The sequence below is a fragment of the Haliaeetus albicilla genome, chromosome 3 (genome assembly GCF_947461875.1).
Source record: "Haliaeetus albicilla chromosome 3, bHalAlb1.1, whole genome shotgun sequence".
NCBI lineage: Eukaryota > Metazoa > Chordata > Aves > Accipitriformes > Accipitridae > Haliaeetus > Haliaeetus albicilla.
The window spans coordinates 63,450,897-63,473,507 of record NC_091485.1 but is presented as its reverse complement, the minus strand read 5'-3'; the positions used below and the strand labels follow the sequence as shown (position 1 = coordinate 63,473,507).

Below are 22,611 nucleotides of genomic sequence, written 5' to 3'. Positions count from 1 at the left end.
GGGTCCAGGGTGGTGAGCAGGAAGGCCTGAGCGGACCGGGAAGGGGGCATGCACGCACGCAAACTCCGGTTCCTCCCGCTTGAGGGGCAGCTATTGAGTTTAAAGGAAAACAATGACGCTTCTAAATGTGATAGCCCATGCCAAAGGAGCCTGCTTTTCATCACAGTGCGGATTCAGATGCTTGACTTCAGACAGCTGTAATTACAGCATGGGGCTGAGGGGGGACAGGGACGATGGGGCAGGTGCTTGAGCCTTCCGTCCTCGCCTCTCCTCTGGGGGAGGAAGAGGCCCTGGTTCTACAAGAACATTTTAGGAGATTTGGGAAATGGCTTTTAGTCAGAAGTGTAGGGCTGAGGTGGTAGCACAGCCCATTTTCTCCTCAGCCCTGTCATTCAGGAGGTCTTGTCTACCGAGAAGACCCTGGTCACAAATTTTGGGATAAATATACCTGCTTGTTCTTGAGCTTAATGGGCAGGTGTCAGCCACACGCTCCTGGTGTATATTTAAAAAACTGATTATTTCTGATCATAAGAAGGAAATAGCAAGATCATTAGAGGTGCCATAGGGGTGGGGGGATGCGTGGCTGGGAGAGGAGCTGTTGGTGGCCCGTTGGGTTAGTCTTGCTGGAAGGTGAAATGTGGCTTAATTGCCTGAAGTTTTCTGTTGCTGTTTTTTTTTCTTCCCCTGAAGAACCTCTCGAGCTTTCCATCTTCTGAGCACAGCAGGCATCTGCGCGATTACTGCGGCATGATGCAAAGAGACGGGGGGAGAAAGCGTTGACTGGGGGATCCTGGCAAACATTATTTAAACCGTTGGAGAAGTGCGGCAGATTGACTCCCCGACCGTCACTGCTGATAATGCCGCTCATAGAGTTTGTCAGCATTCCAGCTTCACATTTTTATAACCATTTAATTACTGCCTGTATTGAATATAGCTGGAATTCACCATTGCAGCTAACTCTCTGGAAGTGTATTGTAGACTGTAAGAAAGCGGAGAATATCAAGCAGGCAGGCAGGCTGTAATGAGTTTGCTCATCCTGTTAGGTAACGTCGCAGTAACAGTCCCAATAAGCATTCTGTTTGCTCTGTGTTTGGATTTTTTTCTTGGTTTGTTTTTTTTTTTTTTTAGGGTACTGTGTCCTTCATTTGATAAAGTTTTCTTCTCCATTAGATCCACAATCCCTTTCTAAAAATGTAATTCTAATTACACATATTTTGTCTTTTACTTTCTTCTAGCTCCCCATGCATGACAGAGGGGTGGTGATGGGCCGTGGGCACGGGCACCTCATTCCCATTTTATCAGAGGCTTCCCTTTGCATGGAGGGGTCGTGGAGCGGCGCAGACCTGCTGCTGCAACTTGATCTGACAGTGCTGGGTGCTGAGCTGCTGTGAGGTGATCTGAAAATACTGATGCGTAGCAAATGCTCTGAATGCTGTAAAGGGATTTTGTCAGGAAGGCGATACTTCTGTGCAATGGTAGGTGGTTAGAATTTCTGGCGTGAACGTGTTGGCGTCGTTCACCGTAGTGCAACACATAGCTCACGGGATGCTTCTGCCCTTGCTGCTGTGCTTTCCCATGGGGACGGCTCTGCAAGCGGCAAAACGCACCCCGGGAGCTTCTTGCAGCGCCTGCCCCAGCACAGGGTGCTGCTGGGCTGGGAGAGGTGCTGGGGCCCGGCGTCAGCTGCTGCTCCCCGTCTGCACGCTTGGGCATGGAACAAAAGGGGAGCGGGCGAGGGCAGCCTGGCCCAGCAGCAGTGGTTATCTCTGTGCCTCCTTTTTTCCCTCCTCCTCCTCCTTTGCAGCAGAGTTTAGAGGCTGCTGCTGTGGGAGGGGAAGGGTGAAAAGGAAGGTGAGGTGTTTTCGGCAGCGAGGGGAGAGGTTGGCACCCACTGGCATGGGTGAGAGAGGGATGCGCAGGGTGGGGAGGGAGGCAGGGAAGGGGCTGGGGCAGAGGCTGGCGTGAAGGGGGGACTGCTGCGGATCAGTTCCTGGCAGAAGAACAAATCCAGATTTGGTCCCAGGGTTTGGGGGGTAGGACTACTGTGATGAGGTAACAGCTGCTGGGGGAACGGGGAGCCAGAAATCTTTAGCTATATAACAGCATCCTAGGACATGGCGTACGTTGAGGAGATGCGTGTACATGTGTATATATTTGCAAAGGTCTCTGTACTAGTATATTGGCTTGCGTACATATAGTTGCTCTGTTCCTACTAAATTATCTCCTTAACACTGTCGTTGAAGAGGGCTTTCTGGTCATTGATCATTAATGTCACTGCTTGCTAAGCGCAAACCCTATAAGCTGCAGAGCGTGAGGCAGGTCTAGTGGTTGTAAGCTAAACTGAGGTGCAGGGTTTCTGCTGTTGATCTGGAAGAATCCAATGAGTCTTCTAGTCCTGCCTCGGAAGGAGATGATGATTTGGCCCTTTGGTGGGATGAGACAAGGCAGTGCAATATAAATGGTGTGAAAAACGTCTTGAGGAAGCTGAAGTGACCTACAAGCACTCTATTTACGGCCACGTACTTCTGAACTGATCTGCCCTCTTTGCAGTTAAGAGGTTTGTACACTCTGTAATCTATCATGCATTTAATAAAAGAGTTACAGAATAACCTTTGGTTAAACAAAGAGTGTATACAGCACTCCAATATTCTCAGCTCCTAACTTCTGGTAACTAGTCAGCCATTATTTACCCACCCACGGAATAAGTTTCTGACACTTCCTATGGTAGAAGAGGTGTAAATATCACAGGCATACCTCTGCCATCAGCTAGCTTAAAATCGTCTCCCAGCTCCCCATCTTCTTTTCTTAAATGTAATAATCAACCAGGCAGATTAGTGTTAGGGTTCCTCAAAAGTTTTGCTTTAGACTGTCAGTCTGCCACCAACTTTACTTCAGCCTCTGAAGGCCTCTGCAAGGGGAACAACTGCAGAAGTGGTCTTTAAAGAGTCGGAGATGAGCACTGTATAAATACTGAATTGTCTATCAGTTTCTGACATTTGCTGAAATCTAGAGTTTCAAAGTTGTCCTTTAAGAACTGGAGCACAAACAATAAGCCCAAAGGTCAGCTTAGTTAGGTGAGTGATCTCTTCAGAGATACGTCGATGATATTCTGATGGTCTTTGGTGTGCAAGATGAGAGAAGAGTCACCCTGACTGCGGAGAGACAGACAGGCTGGTGTTTGTGATCTGCACTGAGGCATGGTCCTGTACAGCTGAAGTAAAAACTCTTTTTCCAGTGATTCCATTTGGGATATCTCTTGGTGAACTGGAGTTCAACAGCTACTCATGCAGCTACCTGCTGGGGTTAGTTTTCCTCCCACTTCCCATTCTTTCCCTCTTTATAGACTATTCACATCTTCAGCTTTGACCACTGGAGCTGGGCTAATTCCCACTGAAGATGAACCCAGTGACTTTGGTAGAAGTTGTAAGTGACCCTGAGATCAGAAGCTCTTTGAGGCAGAAACTGTTCTTGATTTTTTTTTGTTGTGCCCATCAGTGCTGTTTTAAAAAAAAAAAAAAAAAGCAGCAGCACTGATATCATCTGATTGTGTTCTCTGCAAGTAGCAAGAGAGACCTGCCCTTGAACTAAATAAAGCAAACAAGCCTCAAGCAGATAGTTATCCCTGTTGTGTATCCCCAAGCCTTTGTAAAAGCATAGATGATGTGGATGGGAATGCTGTGCTTTCAGCTCCTCTTTTCAAAGGTACTCCCACACTGGAGCATAAAGAAAACCAGTTATGCTAATGGCAAGCATGAACATACACCATCCTTTGCTTTCAGTCTGCCTTCACCTCACAAGCTTGTTTACTTTTGCAATAGAATTATTCTCAGGACTTACAGGACAGACGTATAGGGAGGGTTTTTTTTCCCCTTCTGTGGGAATTGGCCTGAACATGTGAGGCCAAGCCAGTGAGTGTGAGGTTCAGCAGAGCTGCAGTTAATCTGCACATGTATTGAGGACTTTTCTTTGCATTACATGTGCCTCAAGTCCAGTCCCCCTGTCCATACAGGCTCTGGCGGGCATCCTCATTTGGCTAGGTGCTCCCAGTTGCTTGAGTTGTCCTTGGTTCAGATGAATGCTTTTATATCTATATCTATCTATCAGCAGAATTCAAGCAACAACTCCAGTGCAAAAACCTTTTATTCCTGAGGTGGTGTTGAAAGTTTAAGTATTGGTGGAATCCCTGCATGGGAAGCAGCAGTAATAACAAAACAGGGAAAATTCTTGCCACTATTAATTGCAAATGCATCCTAGCAACTGTATCACCCTACTCGTATTTCCTTTTCTTCCTCATGTTTTTCCAGTGTTTTTACAAACAGCACCTGCTACGGCTGTCTCCGTTACAGGGCAATACAATACAACTGTAACAACACTGGCAGATACATGCATGATTTTTACTGTAGGCGCTTCTGCCTGCTTATTTCCTTGTCATGTCCCTATTGTCTCTTAGCTTGTACTTGATTTCTAAGCTCCTTGGGAGGGGACCAGCTTTTTGTTCTGTGTTTGCACAGCATCCGAGGCTGTCATGCCCCGGTTCGTCGCTAATCCTGGTAAGTGCTCCAGTAGTACAAATGGCAAATTTGAGATACAAACAAATTAGCATTCTTCTCACCGATTAAACAAATGGTTTTCTCTGTGATGATTTGAACCGGAGTTGCATTTCATTACAGCCCTTTGAAGCTCAGCTGGGAATTGCCAGTTTCTTTTCCAGCCTCTGTTATCAGCCTCCCATACTAGTTGACCAAAAAAGTACTTGGCAGGCAGTTTGCAGACTCTGAAAAACAATAGGTTGTACTATTTTAACCTGGCTTTGACCTAACCTGGAACAGTCAAAACCGGCATTTGGTGTAGGGAGCAAATGTGTTTTGATGTGCCGAATCAACTGCACTTGCTGTTCAGCAGCTGCTGAGAGCAACCTGTGTCTGTCTTGTCCTACAGGGAGGTGGGGGGACCACACTGGCCCCAGCACCAGCGTGGTACCAGGCGAGTCTCAGTAATTCTCTGTAATAGGGTTTGGATGAAGCAGGGAATTACTTTGCCCTTAAATTGAAGATTAATGTGATTTTTTCTGGGACAGAAAACATTGCTTGTTTTCTGGAAGGATAAAGTGTCCACTGAAACAGGATTATATTTACATTATTATTGCTGGGCGATCTGTGAAATAGGCTTTCTGTACTACAGTAAAGAGCCATGACCCCTCTCAGAGTTATCTTTTAAGCTGCATGCTAAACCCACGGGGGCTTATGGCTCAAAGCTAATGGGGATTTAACTTCTCAGTGAAAGGAATTTGAAGCCTAACCCTATTTAGATGCTCTTTGCTCTCATTGATTAAATGCCCAGTCCACTGCAAGAAACCTGATGGAATCATAACTATATGAATTTTCCATCTGACAAAATGTATGCTGGGGGACACTCCATGCAATATTTATTAGAAAAGGAGTTTGATCTTAAAAAGACATTTATAATCAAAATGTCAATTCAAAGTACTATTTTGTTTGTAGAAAAAGAAATGAATTTGAATGAGAATGTATTTTTCAGAGCACCCCACAAAACCATTTCATGGAAAAAAAGATCAGTTTCTGAATTCAGGATTTTTATGAGGATTTTCACTGCTTCCCTTGTTCCCTGTGTTCACTAATTCATTTCTGAGATCCTGTCTGCAGAATAGTTTTAAATGATGCTATTTAAAAATAATTAACCTGCCAAAAAAGAAGAAAAAAAAAAAGGCTTTCTTTTCACTCCCAAATTGCATTGTGCACTGGAGTTCCAGGAGGACCATATTCCATGAGGGATCATTGACATTTTTTAAGATACAGTAACTACAGCTTCTCGGGGATGAGAATAGAAGAACTGTCATCTTGGTAAGAGACTTCGAGCTGCAAACAGCAGCACATGATGCCATGGTCCTATGGCAGCACAGCTGGGTTTCAGTCGTGGTCTCTGGGTGCTGCAGTTCTGAGAATTTCCTGTGCTAAAAGTGCTCCTGCTTTCTGAATACCTTTTAGCCCGTGCTAATGACTAGGGTGCTTATTCTTTAATTGTTGTAGTTTGTTGTTAGGGTTTTGGTGGTTTATTCCTAGAGAAAAACGCAATCCCTGCGATGAAAGGGCTCCATTGAAATGGAAGCCCAAGCACTGAGGCACAAGGATGTGGCTTAATGTTTCATTGCCCTTCTCTTTTCATGGCCTTTGCTGGACATACAGTCCTGCTTCCTCCACCCCTTGAAATACAAGGGGTGGTGTCATGTGAGGTCTCGTCTCCCTTCTAGTGCCTCAGCAAGCAATCTGTCTGCTTCAGGTGGTTTTCTCCTAGCCTGTAGGCCAGCAAGGAGATAGGTGTAGAGCCAAACCTCATTCCAGGTCTGCCACGTCCCTCCTGGGTCATCTTGCAAATGTCTTTAGGTGGAGAAGAAGCAGTTTGAGACTGTACTTGGACTTCAAAACCAGGCAAAGGTGGTCTTGAGCTATCATTATGCCACATTGAAATAAATAAAAATAGAGTTGCTACATTATGCCCACCTCTGATCAGAAAAAACTTGTCCCAGTTCCCCATGATCAATTTAGGGACCTCCTTGGATTTGTGTTTCTTTTTTTCCTTAGTTGTATAGAAATCTTAAGACTACTGTACAGATTTTCTTATGTCTTGTGAGAGGAGCTGTTGTGCTTCTCCAATTGAACTGTGATGGCATGGCGGCCCAGAGATGGTACTTTTTGATGGAGCGAAGTGATTCCTGTGGGCTCGCAGGGTAGAACTGACTGGCTGCTTCTCCAAATTTACCAAACTTTGTTATTCCCAGTTTAAATGAGAAAAGGAGAGAGATGTAGGCAGGCACATGGGCATTTATAGGAATTTTCAGTCCAAGTCACTGAACTTCAATAGTGTTCATATTATACTTATCTATCTATCTGTATTTATGTAACTGTATGCATATAGATATAAGTATTAATAATCACTGGCACTTGGTTGTCCTGGATATGGCCATTGGTCTCTCCTGTTGGTAAGGTTGCAAATTAAAGGATTCCTAAAAATAAGGACTTGTATGGTGATCTGATAGCTTTCAATGGGTAGCCAGGCCACAGGAGATAGGGCAAGTTCTTAGCTGAATGAGTGCCCTGAGTTTGCTCATTTTCAAAGCTCTTAGTGGTGTCCAGTAAAGAATGAAAATGATGAACTTTGAAATTTTGCAAGTGATTGAAGCCCTGCTCTTCGAAGTAAATGCTGGGGGATCTTGGAAGGTCTTCAAGGTCTTCCCATAGGGAGAGGACTGTAGGCATTGTGAATCCGATTTTCACTGGCACTGGGATCCCTTCAGGTTGCTTAAAAATGAAAAGTCCTAAAGAGGCAGAAATTAAGTTTAGTGCTGAGAACTCTGTCACTGACTTACTGCATGACTTTGAGGAAGGCATTTTAACTTGCCTGTGTCGGTTTAGCCATCTGTAAAACAGGTACAATCACACACAGCGCAATAATTTCCCTCAGTGAGTGCCATTTTCAGTCTATTCTGTAATACTTAAAGATTTGTGTGACTGCTGAAATAACAGCATGCTCTAAAACCGTAATGCCCTTATGTATTTTTCACATAATCACTAGTGGTTGAAATATTTGTTCTGACACTTGAGATTACTCATGTAAATAGAAAAATTACAGCATGCTGGCGATGCCAGACACCTTGAATTCCATCTGAGCATGTGGGTGATTGGAGAAGGATCTATAAATACTAACAGAGAGGGGGAAAACAACAAGCATGAGCAGTGCATGAGAAATTCTGAATCAACTTATTCCTGAGATTTAGATAAGAGATTTTAAAATATAGTATGTCAGTATTGGGTAGGAGGTGGTCTTTAGGAATCGGAGTACTGCGGGTCCACTGAAGAAATGTATTTTGTTCCACTTCCCTGCTTTACATGAAGCCACATTTTTCTGTTGTACTTTTGAGTAGAGTTACAAGGCGTATGATGACCTAGTCCTAGTATCATGTGACTAAGACCTCTTTTTTAAAATTTTTTTAACTTAGGAAGCATTCTGCCTTGGAGACAAGCAGAAGATCCAGTTTGATTATCAATGAGTGACTCAGAGGTCCCACAAAGCTTTTTCTCAAAATGTGACTGCTATTTTCCATGTTCAGCTCCCAAATTGCCTGTTTCAGATGTTTTCCACTTCCATTATGAAAGATTTGCATAGTTCTAATTGTATAGTTCATAATGTCACATAACAATGTAGCAAATGAGCTGTGTCACATTTTACATACAAATGTAGTAAGTTATGTAGCTACTGCTTGCAGGTTTTGACAGTAGTCTTTTTCAATTTTTAGTTTATTAGATAAGGGACACTTGTGCAATGTAGCTGCTCCCTGTTCTCCACAGAGTAGTGTTTCTTTTGAGTACAAGCTCTTCAAGATAGCATCAGTGTCTCCTTCTAGATAAGCTATAAGCATCTCCTTTTAAACCAAACACTGTACTTCTGGGGTTTACAGAATATTTACAAGCTAAAATTTGTTTTTCACATTATGAAGAGAGAGATACGTCTGCATACGGGGAAGTATGTAAAGTTTTTGGAAGACAGATGAATAGCTTATGGGATCTTGCCACTAGAATTCATGCATTTATCATTAGTGACATGTCAAAAACCAGAACTGAATAGATCCAATTTATTGAAACAGAAACTTTGAAGTTTAAAATAAACTAAATCACTTGAAGGAAACTGGAACACATTCAGTGTAGTAGGTATGAGTAATAGGAATTATAATGGGAAGTATCGAGCAACATCAGCTGTAAAGAGACTGTCTTTAGTTTATTATTAATTTACCAGTTTGAAATTTTTGTGTACCAGATTACCGACAACCTGTGACTATTTTTGATCATTCCATCAGCTCAGTGCTAGCAAGTGTCACATATTTAGAGCTTTGAACCAGGCTAGTGATCTAGCCTCAGGTTTCACTGTGATTGTGTGTGACACAATTTTGTGTCTGTTTAGTTTCCGTTAATCTGTTTTGAACAGAAACACAAAAATCTCACCCCGGCATTGAAACTGGTCCTGCTTCCTTGAATGCGTGTGCTGTTAGCCTCAAACGTGGACTTTATTATTAGAACCTTGTAATGTAACTCATCAAGGAGCTGAAAGGGGATGCTTAGCAGCGACCAGCTCCAAGCGACATCAGGCAGAAGTGGGTGGGAAATGCTAACTGCACGCGAAGCTTCCAGGCTGTCTAATAACAGACTGGAGGGGAGTAAGTTGTGTGCTTTGCTCATGCTTGCTCTATGCGGAGTATAAAACTGTGGCTTTGTGGAGGAATGAAAATGGATTAATACTTACTAGGTTTTGCAGTTGACAAAATTGATATGCTACCTAAGATAAGAAGTCATTTAAAGCCCTCACTCCCCAGAAACATTTGCTCTGAGGAAACTCAGAAAGGGTTGAAGAAGTGTTTATTTACTAAAGGGGAACATCAGGCCTCGGGAATCAGTGGCTGAATCAGCCCACATCATAGCCAATGTCTCAGGAAAGGAAACCGAGGAAAAGTAACTCTCTGAAGAATTTTTGGTGTTACACAGAGGCATGGGATGGCCTGGCAATGTAATCTCCAGGTCCACAAGTGCTGACATCAGTGGAAAAGGGAGGTCCCTGGTGCAGGTGGGAAGGAGAAGGCATCCGCAGGGGCTGCCCACGGCTCCTGCCAAGACTTAACGCTGAGTTTCCTCCTACAGTTTCTTGACTTCTAAGACATCTCTGGTGGCAAGTTAGGTTTTTTGAGACCTGCTATGGATAACACAGTGTGGCTGCTCAGTGTGCCCTATTTGGGTTATCAAAACCATGAGGTTTCACAGGCTGCAGCCTTGCATGGCTTTCTGAGAGCAGCCCATTTTCTCCTGTTTTCTCCTATATGATGGGGGCCTGGACATGCTGATCCCTCAGTCTGCTGTCTGGACCACAATTCTTCTTACCTTATTGACAAAGAAATTCTCTTAACCATGCAAAATTGCTGATTGCAAGGTGCTTTGAAGAGGAACTGCCTTCATTTTTGGGGTGCAAGTGTGTGATGGTGCTTACAGCACTGCTTAACATTGCTCCACCTCTTTTATAAAAGCAGCTGCTAATTTAAAGGGACACTGTGAAGTATTCTTCATATTTTTAAAATGCAGTTGTTGATCTTTTTCAAGGTCCTGTTTGCAGCCCACTGAAAGCTTGAGCTTGAAGCTTGGTTGCTTACCAGCAGCCTTTTGGCACCCATTGCTAACACTCTCCCTTCAGGTAAACTTTATCTTAAAGGCATGATTGTCTCCTGGATCTTTCTGAAATCACTCTTTCAAAACGCTCATTCATGTCTTCCTTATAAAAAGTATAGTAAGTGTGTACATTGAATGTATTTTTAAAAGGATTTTAAAAACAGCCTCTTTCTTACAATTTAGGTCCAAGCCTGTGTCTTTAAGGGATGAAGCAACATACACTGAATTCAGCTCAATTGATTTAAAAACAGCAGAAAATGGTAAATTCAGCTTAGTCTCCCTATAGTATGAGAAATGGCCAAAGCATAGAGGGGATTTGTATTCTCACAAGGTGTTTATTTTAACTAATTTGTATCATCTCCGAGAGGCAGAGAACTGATGCTCTTGGCAGATCAAGAGGTTTACTATTTCAAATCCCTTTCAGCACAGGGGAAAGCAGATGATGTTAATGGATGTTACTTGTCTGAATGTAGTAACAGATGTTTCTGTAGGAAGTGGAGTGGAAACACTCACAAGCAGGATTGTTGACTGGTTTTTGGTTTATGCCCATATTAAAGCTGTTGAAAGGGTCATGCGACACATCTTCATAGATGATCTGATTCATAAACCCTTTTCTTGAAGCATTTGGGTCTTAGTTTTGATGATGGCAGCAGCAGCTGGACAGATTCTCATCTCATTTTTATACACGTCTTCACTGTAGGGCATGCGGTTTGCTTGAGTTTAGTGGAACTTTGATCTCTAACATAAAACCTAGCAGGCAAATTCTGGTATCATGATACTGAATTTATTTTAATACAGTCGACCTTCCTCCAGCTCTGTTAATGTCAGTTCCATTGACAATAGCTTAAAATACTCTGCATTTATGTTGACATTACTTGGGCACAGTTTATAAATTTTATGGCAAGACTTCTCCTTTCAGTTACAACTAGCTTTGAAACCATTTGGGGCATTTTGGTTTGTGCCTTACCTAAACTGCAAATTCTGTGTTTTAATGTTTCATCAAGCAAAACGACAGAACCGTGCTGAGTGGTTGACTTGCTTGGCTGATCTGCCCTTCTGAAGGCCACATACCCGCAGTGTTTACTTCTAGGTTTTGCTACCGTCCACTTTTTTTTCCTTGGGACAGTGTCACTTCAGCAGCTGTTAGATGGCTCTGAGTTGTTAACTTGGACTTGTAGTGGTGCTATCTACAATCTCAGAAGTGTTTGTCTTCTTTTGTTTCCTCCTTTCCAGGTGGGAACGGCCTACCAGCAGGTTGGGCCCTCCTCTAGTTCTGCATTAGCAGCTCTTCTCAAACCAACCAAGAATCATTTTTGCAAGAAAAGTTTTTGTATGCCATGCTGCCCGCAATACTCTTGCAGGTGGTCTGGTGTACTTGCTTCAGCACAGACGAGTCAAACAGCCCCTTCATACTGACTAAGCTGATAAAAGCAATTGATCTCATCACGTTCAATTTGTGGGCTTGAGTGACTCCAAAGGCTGATCCCTGCGTGCAGTCTTAAAAAGTCTTAAATATGGTGGAGGACTGGCCTAGCTCCTCTTCTCTGGGCCATCTTTCACCCTGGCAGGAAGCAGACCAGGTGAAGGGGGATTTATGGGAACTTTGGAAAACCTATCTTTTTTGGGTATAGGTATCAGTAACATTAGTGCATCCTTTGAAAATAGCCTCAAGAGGTTTCTGGGTGATGTTTTCTACTTAATTTTGGTAGTTGTCTCTGAGTATTTACTTAGGAGAGAACGAATGCCTAAAGAGGAGACTTTGTGCTTTTCCCCTGCAAAGGGGAATTCCTTGATCATCTTTCTTCGAGCAGATTTGGGTATGTTTTTCTTTTGCTTTCATATTGTAAACCTATACATCCTGTTCCTGTAGTAACGAAAGAGCTTTACTCAGGAGTGCTGGCTTCTCTTCAGTGGTCTTTGTCTTCCCTCCTAGGAAACAGTTTGAATGTGTCAGAAGAGTTCCAGTTCCTCAGAACTGCATCTGGCCAAAAACCTGACCAAGTTGGTCCGTAGTATTGCTCTCATTAAAAGCCTGCTTCTTCCTCCCAAAGAAGTCATCTGTGAACAGTAACAAAGGATTAATTGTGGAGACTTGGGACTTGGCAGAAGTGTGTATAAATGAAGTGCTTTTTTGGAAGCTACATTGCCTGTCTTGCAGATCAAAAAATAAATGCAAAATATTTCAATGTGTATCAGTGGATTAATTCACTTGATTGCCACTTCCCTTCCTCTTCTCTTTGTGGGGAGGGGTGCTCCGGAGATTGGAATTTTAATTGCTTGACCGCAGTTTCTTATTAGTGGTGCACCAAAAGGGTACGGATCATTAATTAGTACCGAATATAAGGATCTCTGAGGTTGACTTATAGCATCAAATGGATGAGTTTAGACAACTCTCGACTGAAATTACAGTCTTTCAGTAAATTGAGTTATAATAATGAAACCATTAGAATTTTTTCTCAGTCCCTGCATATTGTTTTTTGTATTTGCAGAGTACATTCTGGTGGTCTTAAAGGATGTAGCATTTTTATATAAAGATATATTTAATATTTGTATACCTTTTAGACATACGTATCTGTTCTGAAGGCATGTATATATATATACATGCCTATGGAAATAGTTACACATAACTCAGAGTTGTTATACAATGGCATGCCTTATTTAATTTTATTAAATGTTTTGGGGTTTTAATTCATTAGGTAGTTTCATTTGCAATATATAAAAACAGTGTTCTCTGTAGCCGCTTTCTTTTTCAGTCAGTACCTGAATTTGTGCTACTGTATCCAAAGGGAAGTCTAGCTCTTGAGTGTAATGATCTGAAAACAGAATATTATCCACATTATTACTTTAACATCCAATAGTCTGTATCGTATTTCTTCTGGTTTTAAAACTTGATGATGGAAGTGAATTGTATAACTTCAGTTATACATTAACCGTGCTGCATCCAAGATTCTCAGATAGTGCAGGGTGGAATAGGAATATGCCTGTAATACATACTGGTATCAACTTGTTTTCTACTTTGTGGATTAAGAACTGGTTAATGGACAGACTGCAAAATGTAGACACGTGTGGGGTCACCATTAATTGCTGTGTGTGTAGTAGGATTACTGGTGCATTGGTATAAAACAGAGTGTTCTGCAGTATTTGCATCCAGAGTTTAGAGGTAAATAGGAAATAATTGCTGATAAAACTTACGAGTCATCTGAACAGCGTGTGCCTTTTCTCAGCTAAATTCATAAACTGGACTTTGGTTATGGACACAGAATTACGGATGTTGATGGGGTGAATGGAAAACAGTGGCTCTGAAATTTAAATAATACAAAAAAATATATAAATGGATCAATTTCTGCCACCTGTTCCACTCCCATATTCCATTTATACATTTATATGTGTCCATTTGGGGGCTTTTAAAATATGAAACACATTTGAATATGCAAGAGCCATAAAGTCTGGTTTGTAAAACCCAGCAGAATTCAGCAATGAATCTAGTGCTTGTATTTAGTGGGAAGTGGGAAGTAATTAGTAGAAAACTACAAAAATCTGGGGTTTTTTTTCACAGAAACCTGTATTCACTCTATTTTTTAATTCTCCTGTAGAATTTTATAGGAAGATGGTGTTCAGCAGTTTACCAGTATATTAATGAGTCTTTATTTATGTAAGTCTCTGGGGCTGAGCAACCATCTCCTGTTGAGAGTTCGTAGAAACTAGATGTCTGGGAGTTCAGAAGTTGGCAGGAATTTTCATAGGACATTTTTCCACGAGGTAATTTTCTTGGCTTTTGTTGTTTTTGAGACTCAGTTTGTGGAAAGAGGGTTGTGTTTCTGCTCTCTCCTCTTGCTCCTGCTTCCTCTTTCACAGGAGTTTCTGAAACAGTGCAGCTGCCTGCCATGAATTCACCAGTGCATCACATGGAAACTTGGCTTCTTGGCACATGGAAGGGACAGCTCTTTTCTTCTGTCCCTGCCTCTGGGGAATTAAATTCACATTTTGTGTTCCTGCTTAAGTTTAGAGCCAAATTTTTCACTTCAGCTTCCTTCCTCCCCCCTGCCCCTCTCTCCTTTCCTTAATTAAAAGATGCTTAGGTTGAATGCCTATAGCTGCAGCTGAAAAAGGATGAAAATCGCACAGATGAAATAATAGCTACACTTTTGAGACCTGGACCTTTATTTAGCATCACATTTGCTGGCATGTCACTGTAACAGAGTTCAAAAGCTGACTGGATTACTTTTTTCAACAGATTAATTGATAAGCTCTAATTTTAAAAGGAACAAAATTTTGTTTGCAGTCAAACATGATTTTTACAGCTTTAGTTGTTCCTCCCATCTAAGTTAATGACAAAGTCATATTTGCTCAGTGTAAACAGGAATAGATAGATTCACCACATCTGTATGTGTTTAGTCTCTCTGTTTCCCAAAGGCTATGAGGACATCCAAACTGAGATGCCAACTGCTAAAACCAGTATCTGTATGACACTGGCTAAAACTGCTTATTTTCAGCACCTTTGAAAATCAGGTCAATTATGGAGTACCCAAGGATGAGCACTGATTTTGAGAGTTAGGTGACACAGGTTTTTAGATAATGGACTCCAGGTAGGTGTCTACAAAAAGACCAAAAAATCAGTCTCAACACCTTTTGCCTTAAATAGTTTCTGGAAACCTGGTAGAATCCCATGCCAGCTCTTCCCTGAGCAGGAAAGAAATTAATTTCAAAAATTACTTGGAATAATATGGGGCAAAGAAATCAAAACAGCAGTGTTGGGTAGGACAGCATTTCTGATAAATCACAAATGATCCTTCTCACAGAGGAATATCCTGTAAAATACCTAAACACAGAAGTCCTTATAATTGAAGTTAACAGTTTTTTAAAAAAGAAAAGAGGAATGGCACGATGTGCACTAAGGTGTTTTAGAGAAAACGTGGCAATAGATGCTCACAGAGCCTGGAGTCCAGTTTTGCACAGGTATTGCGCTTGGTAAAGCTGCTATGAAGTGACTTGAAAATATTGCTGCTAAAATTACGCACCTTATCTTTGGTTTTGACAGATACATGGTTGTTCTTCTCCACTCCTCTGAATACTTGCATTGCTTTCACGTTGAACTTAAAAACTTCAGTCTGCTTTCCCTAATTTAACCTCCTTCACCACAATGCCCTTTTGTAATTTACCCATCTTTTCGTTACTCAGTCATACCCAGCTTCTTCAGCCAAGCTAACACGATGATATGCACCATTTCCTTCAAATCTTCTCTCACAGCATTTTAATAACTTCCCCAAATAAGTTCACAGTGCTCCTGCCCTTTCAGTTCATGTCATCGCTGTTTGAGTCATGGGTACAATCAAGTGGCAAGAGCCAGTTAGGCAGCCACAGCTGTGTACATTGGATATATACGTTTAACCAGGGTGCTTAAATGTGAGGTCTTTTCTTGGTTGAGCTCTGTCAGGTTTGTGAAGAAGGACACTGGCTGGCAGATTTGCCAAGCACATGAGAAGTAAAAGCAACAGTGATCTTGAACTGCCAAAAGAATTTGAAAACAGGGAAAATGTTGCAATATTTGCCTGCATAAAGAGGGGAATTATGAAATACGAGTGTAAAAGAGGTACTGATTTTTGCATACATTAAGATCATTTGGGAATCCTACATTCACTTTTCCTATTCATACTGAAAAAAAGCCTTGGAAGAGGCTGAGAAGAGATCTAATCTGACACCGCCACTCTCATGAAAGGCTCAAACTCAATTTTATCTCCCCAAGAGAAGGCTAAGAGGTGAATTAGTTTTTGTTTACTCCATATATATATGTACAAGTAGATCAGCTAAAACTGCTTCCCAGCAAGGAGAAATAGCTGTCAAGATCAGTGGCGGGACACTGACAAGCGTGAACCAGAAGCAAGATGTGAGTTTGCAGCACTGGGAGTATCGCTGGAACATTTTAGATAGGGGAATAATAGATTCACTGTCACTTGGTTGAATGTCTTTCTTAAAAACTTCCTTATACCTCAGTCAGCTCACGGCTTCTGTACATAGGAATTGCCGCACAAGGACTTATAGCCTGTCAAGGAGAGGTCGGATGGCTCTGCTGGCCTTACACTAGCTATATGTTTTTATTTCACCTATTCTGTTCTTTTTCCTCATTTTACTCATTGCACCGTACTGAGATTGGCAGCAGTCAGATCTCCATCTTCTGTATTTGTGCACCTTCCAATGCTGTGATGCTGGACAAGTAGAGACAATAGCCAGTGCTGGGGGTTGATCCCAGTTCAAAAAACTCACGTGGGATGCAACTACTGAGTATCCATTTACTTACTGCTTTCCTTTTTCTTTTTTTTTTTCTTTTCCATAGTGAAGTACATGAGAGAAGCCACCCCCTATGTGAAGAAAGGCTCTCCTGTTTCAGAAATTGGGTGGGAGACGCCTCCCCCCGAATCTCCCCGCTTGGGTTGTGCCTCTGCCGACCCCCTGTCGCAGCTTTCGCTCTCCATCCACAGAGACAAGAAGACAATACCGCTCAAGATGTGCTATGTGACGCGCAACATGACGGTGTCAGACCCCGAAAACAGGTGAGCGGGGGATTTGCCCGGGGCTGCATTTTTGCCTTTGCGTTGAATTGTCGTTGACCTTTTCAGCATTGGGTTTGGTGAGCAAGAGCTGGCAATGGGCTCTGGCCACACACGGCCACCCGGTGAGGGGCAAGCAATCACCCATTTGGGAAGGGTGGGTGGTGGTGTCTGAGCCGTGAGGTGCTGGATTCAGCTTTTGGGTTGTGCTGGAGAAACTCTGCAGTGCAGTAATCCAACATTTTTAGTAGAAATAGAATCTCAGGGGTTTGTTTTCATCCTGATTAAGTGTCTGCTTTTGAAGGAAAAGACACTGCACACACTAATTGGTTACATCTTCTGGGCTGGCTTAATCCAATTCCACTAAACTGCATTTTCTTTTCTTTTTTAATGAATATTATTTTAAGAATGGCCTTTTTTGTCCATTCAGTTCTGGGCATTAAAGTCAAGAATAGGAGAAAAGTTCCATTTACAAGGCATTAATGGGGAATTTCTATGACTTCTTGGGTTTTTTTCATAGCGTTAAAAATAGGATGAGCTTTTAACAGCCCTTATTTATAACGTATGTGGAACAGCTGCACCACACCAGCACGCTCTCTGATCCCTGCTCTAACAGCTGCTAATAAAAAAGGGACCAGTCAAGTCAGTAACACAGACTGCTTCTTCCATCCAAATAATGGCCGTTTTGTTTTTCTGCAGTGTGCTGGCTTGCCCAGAAGCTGGGTATAATGCCTTTGATTCTCAGCGCTTACGTATAGGCATAAAAAAAAGTTAACATTTTCCTTTGCAGAGAAGGATAAGGAGAAGAGGGGAGAGAAGGGGGTTTGCGGGGGATGGCTTTCCCTGTAATCTCTTGCATTGCAATTCAGAAACTTTATCGGTTTCTGTGTAATTTTCCTTCTTTCTTTTTTATATTTGTCTGACTTTCTTTTAAGGGTGTTATGCTATGCTCCCTATGCTTTGGTTTTTAGTATTGCTCCCACCAAGTGGTTACTACCATAGTCAGTGATAACTGACCACTACAGAAGTGCAACTGTAGAACAGGAATTACCCTAGCAGTCTTTCTCAAGTTTAAATCAAGGTGGTTATTGGTATCGGCCACTTTTTTTTCACATATATCTGTATAGTTTAAGATGTTGAGGTTTGACGGCTGTATCGCTAGCCTGAGAGTTTGTCGTTCTCTCTGCCATGGAGTGTATTTTAAAAATACCCATGCAGGTCGCATTGTTTCAATCAGCACAATGTAATGATGCTTTACAGGTTGGCTTCGTTCTTTCAACATTTTTCTCTTTTTTTTGATTGTATCGTAGTTCTCAGCTTCTGTCACTCTCCTGGTCCTCAGTTTTGTTTGAAGGCCAGGAGGACTGATTCAGAGGGACACACACTCATTGCTCATGATAGTTCTGCAACGGAGCTGACTTTTTTGAAGCGTCCTACAAGTGTGTGTGTTCTTAGGTGTTACTAGGAAGTAACATGTGGGAGAGTCATATTGCTTATTATCATGGTTTTCATTTTGTGTTGCTGTCATTTCCTGTGGAAAGAGTGACTCTGATTGTTACTGTAGTCCAACACGGTGCAGTGTACAGCTTAAGCTGGATTTTTCCATCCGAGCACACAGCACCTCACAGTCGTGCTAGCTGCAGTGGAATAGTGGCATCCCATTGATTCGCATTTTTACTTATTTCAGGGGCTTTTAACTATTCGGAATACTGGAACTGATATTGCCCAGTAGAAATGCTATTACAATGCAGTGACCCTTTCCCACTGGAATATATCCCAAGATAGTAATCTGATTCCACAAAAATAATTTGATCTTCCTTCACAGCAGAGCCCAAACCATGTCCTTACATGCTTGTGACACTTCCGTTTCATAACCTAGTGACCTGACACACATAGATCTAATAACTGATGGTGTCACTTTGCTGGATGGCTTTAGGAGAGCACTGCTGGCAGGCTGCCAAAGCATATGCTGGCTATAAAGGGGCTCCTTTGGACTATAGCTGAGCTAATTTTCATCTAAGACCAAGCATGGATGTAGAAAGCATGAGTTTTCCAGTGCAGATACTTCTCCAGTGCTGGCTGGAGATCATGTCATAGCAGGGTTGTGGGACCAGGCTGAACTGGATTTATGTTCAGCATGAGAAGATACCTATGTTAAAGGGCCCAGAAGGAAATACCTGCTTGTTGGCACTGAGTCACCTCCAGTTCTTAGAAAGCTGGGGTGAAATGTGGTTTTAATGGGAATGGAGGAAGTTACACATATGGTTTTCCCACTAGAGCTGGTAGCCCTGCATAGGATTTCTGCTTCTCCTTGAAGACTGGTCCCACTTAAGAGATACTTAACTCTGTGTCTACTCTTGAATGGTTTGGTGAGCCTGTTATTTCAGAGCAGGAGTGAAGTTTGGTGCTTTTAGAGCCAGCAGTTCTCAGTTGTCTCTTTCACCTAACCTGCCTGTGGGTTCACTCTTAAGGAGGTAGGGAATTGTCTTGTCTGTCACCTGATTAAAAAAGCTGCAAGATACCAAGGAGAAGATCCTTAATACAAACCAATGCCAAATGTAGTGTGTTGGAAAATATTTTTAATAGTACAAACACAGCAACAGGAGAAAAGATGCAGACCATCTTAGTGGCATCTATGTCATTCTCCTCTAGACACAGGGGCTATTGTTACATTTTAGGCTGGAAGAAACTAGGTTAAAATAATTACTAAAATCTGTTGTTTGCCTGCATTTTTACTGATAAGAGTCCTTCCTGGTGGCAGCACTAAAAGGTTAATGTCAGGCCTCACGAGGGAGCATCCCGTCCCAATGAAGGAACATGTCCGAATGGTCACAGCTAGTAATACCAATAAGCAGTAAATCTTACTGGAGTATAAAAAGCTTTTCATCAATTTCTGGTGATGATATTAAGGAATAGGAAGAAAAAAAAAAGAAATAGGCCTCTGAGGTGAAATTTGTTCTGTTGGTGCTTTTAAAGTCTTGGAACATAGTACAAAGGTACTTCTGTACATAGCACAGGAGACACGACTTCCCTGGAGGAATAAGGCTGTGGTGCGTGGACTGAAGAGGTTTTCTCGTCTGCTTTTGAAATCACCCTAAAATCCTGCTTGCACTTCATTCAGCCAAACCCAGAAGGTGTGGGCCTGATCCTGCCAGCACTTAGTGTGCACAGATCACGTTTTTCCAGTGGCAGGAGTCCAGAGCACTGTGATCCTTACACGGAACTTCAGCAGGGATCCAATCTTAAGGATTGAGTTACTCATTGGCAGGATTTGGCCCTCTAATGGGAATAGTTTGCTTTGGTTTTGAAGCTAGGAAAAATGAGCCAAGACAGGTTCCCAGCAGCGCGGTGCCAGCTGACAGCTGCTCAGAGTGGCAGTGCCGCAGCGAGTATAGGTATAGTTCATAGACTTCACACCAAGGACACGCGGAGAAACAGATAAGGAATTTTCCTTATCTGTTGTCCATTTCAGGGTTGGACTGAGAATTACAATCAGAAGGTAAAATTGAGCAGGTACAGTTTAAAGGTGCCAGAGGAACTGGCTGGTATCCATTCATTCTGGGCTCTGAGCACTGAGCTGCATCTGGGAATTACCTGAGCTTCCCAGGACAACAGGGAGGTGCAACACAGACTGAGACCTGTTTACTCCAAAGGCAGCTATAGCTGTAAGCTGCTTCATTACTTTGTTTTTGGTTTGTTTTTTTTTTTGCATTGGGAAGTACTGATTCACTGAAAGAAGTATTTGCAAGATTTATTGCAAAGCTGTCACTCCCCAAACTGGTTCCTTTTTCACGTATTCTTTAAAAAAAAATTTTCTTACATTATTTAATAACATATCAGTAATGCACAGTAACGGGGTCAGTGAGATTTAACATTTTGAATTGTAGTGGGTGTATAAGCATGTAATTTATGTAAGCATGAAATATCCCTGTGTGATGCTGAAATGGCATTTCAAAATCTTAAATATAAAACAATTCTAGTGAATTTGGATGTATTTACTTCTGTTACAATAAGGCATGAAAACAAAAGTTGAAACTTCTTTAAAACAAAACCTGAGTTTCAACCAGATTTAATATGGCATAGTAAAAACTAGTCCTTGCACCAAAAAACTCAAGACATGAATGCTGATAACAAACGTAGGAAGTTAGCAGAAGACCGTGAAGATGAAATAGAGAGACAAACATATTTAAGTAGAAGTCAGGGATCTATGACGCCAGTATAGGACAGACTACCCAAAAATGGACTTCCTGAATGTTTTTCTGATGCAGTTTTAGCTGTGAGGCTGATCGATTATTTATATAGGTGATGTCTGGAGTACCAGTAGAAACTCCATGCCTTTTCAGTAAAAGTCTATGACAGATGACCGTGTGTAGTTTGGGACCTGCCAGCACTCCCAGTTTCACTGCTGATCCAAAGCACAACTATTTTTCTTTAAAAGGACTACAAGACTTGGTATGTTCAGACGGGACATGAGGAAGCATTTCTGTACCAGGTGGGTGATCGAACACTGGAACAGGCTTCCTGGAGAGGTGGTCGATGCCCCAAGCCTGTCAGTGTTTGAGAGGTATTTGGACAATGCCCTTAATAACATGCTTTAACTTGGTCAGCCCTGAGCTGGTCAGGCAGTTGGACCAGATGATCACTGTAGGTCCTTTCCAGCTGAACTATTCTAGTCTAGCCTAGCCTAGTCTAGTCTAGTCTATTGAGGAATGAAGGACATTTAGCTCCTGCACCTCTTCAAGCTCATGCTGGTGTAATTTAAGGGTGGCGGAGGGGGCAGGGAGGCAAGTATTAGGCAGTAGAGAAGAGTCTGGATGTCTCGTTGGTGAAAGTGTGGGCTGGCTCATGCCTCCACCCTGCCTGTTTCCTGCTTGGTAAACAGGACCATACTTTGATGTTGCCAGGCGCGAGCAGCCACTGGTATACAAAGCAAAGGCTGGATTCTCCTCAAAGAGCAGCATGGTTTAGATGTTCAGCTTTGCAGCCTGGGTTTTTTCCCCACTGACGAGGGAGCGGATCCCCCGAGTCACATACCTGATGTGGGGCTCGCAGAGGGCAGGGCACTGCTGTGGAGAGCGACCATGGTACTGAGAATGAGTTATGGCTGCTCTTGCAGAGCATAGGTCCCATCTATCTTGGTTTTTGCCTCTTGCCTTTTAAGAGGTAGTTTGATAATGCTTCTACTGGTAGAAGCACAGATGGGGTGAGGTGCTGGGCAAAGACTGAGCCCTGGACCCAGCACTAAGGAGGTGATGGACCGTTTCCATCACTGTGCTGGCACCAGTGCAGCATGCTGGAGCAGTGTCAGCCCTGGGTGGACACCAGCAGTTCTGTGGGGCTTCCTGGGGAGGTGGAAGTCTTTCCTTCCTAATGGGCAGTACAGATTTAGCAGGACTGGCCTTTGGTTTAGGAAACTTGGGTTTTTTTCTGTTACTGTGTGTTATAGGTGGGCAAAAGAAAGAGAAAGGACTTTCATATGTGTGGGGGGTAGAGCAAAGGTAAAGATACTATAATGGGCGCACTACCAGTATAAAAAAATCCCCCTCCACACCTCCCCAAGGAATTTGTGCCTTGCTCCTTGTGCTGTTATTGAGCTGCTCTCTGGCTGTAGACAAAATCTCTGTGAAATGGAGAGACCGTACTTAATTCACGGTGTTGTTGTGAGCTACAGCTTGAGATCCTTGGATGAAAGGCATATAGCACTTCATTATCATTATCGGTACAGACATGTTTTACTATTTGAATATCAATAAGTTCTTTGAAGAAGTCATTGAGCCTGCTAGAGTCAAAGTCCTGATTTATATCAAGAATTTTTGTTACTCTTTTTTTTTCCTGGTGGGCTG

At 42.4% G+C, this 22,611-nt stretch overlaps 1 protein-coding gene across 1 annotated transcript in view; it reads left to right on the top strand.

Moving 5' to 3' along the window:
* The window catches only part of SNTB1 (syntrophin beta 1), a 117,917-nt gene that overhangs the window by 43,136 nt on the left and 52,170 nt on the right, over positions 1-22,611 (top strand). The window contains exon 2 of the mRNA XM_069779973.1: positions 16,555-16,771. Coding sequence (XP_069636074.1) covers positions 16,555-16,771 — 217 coding nt within the window. The remainder of the gene's footprint in view (positions 1-16,554; positions 16,772-22,611) is intronic.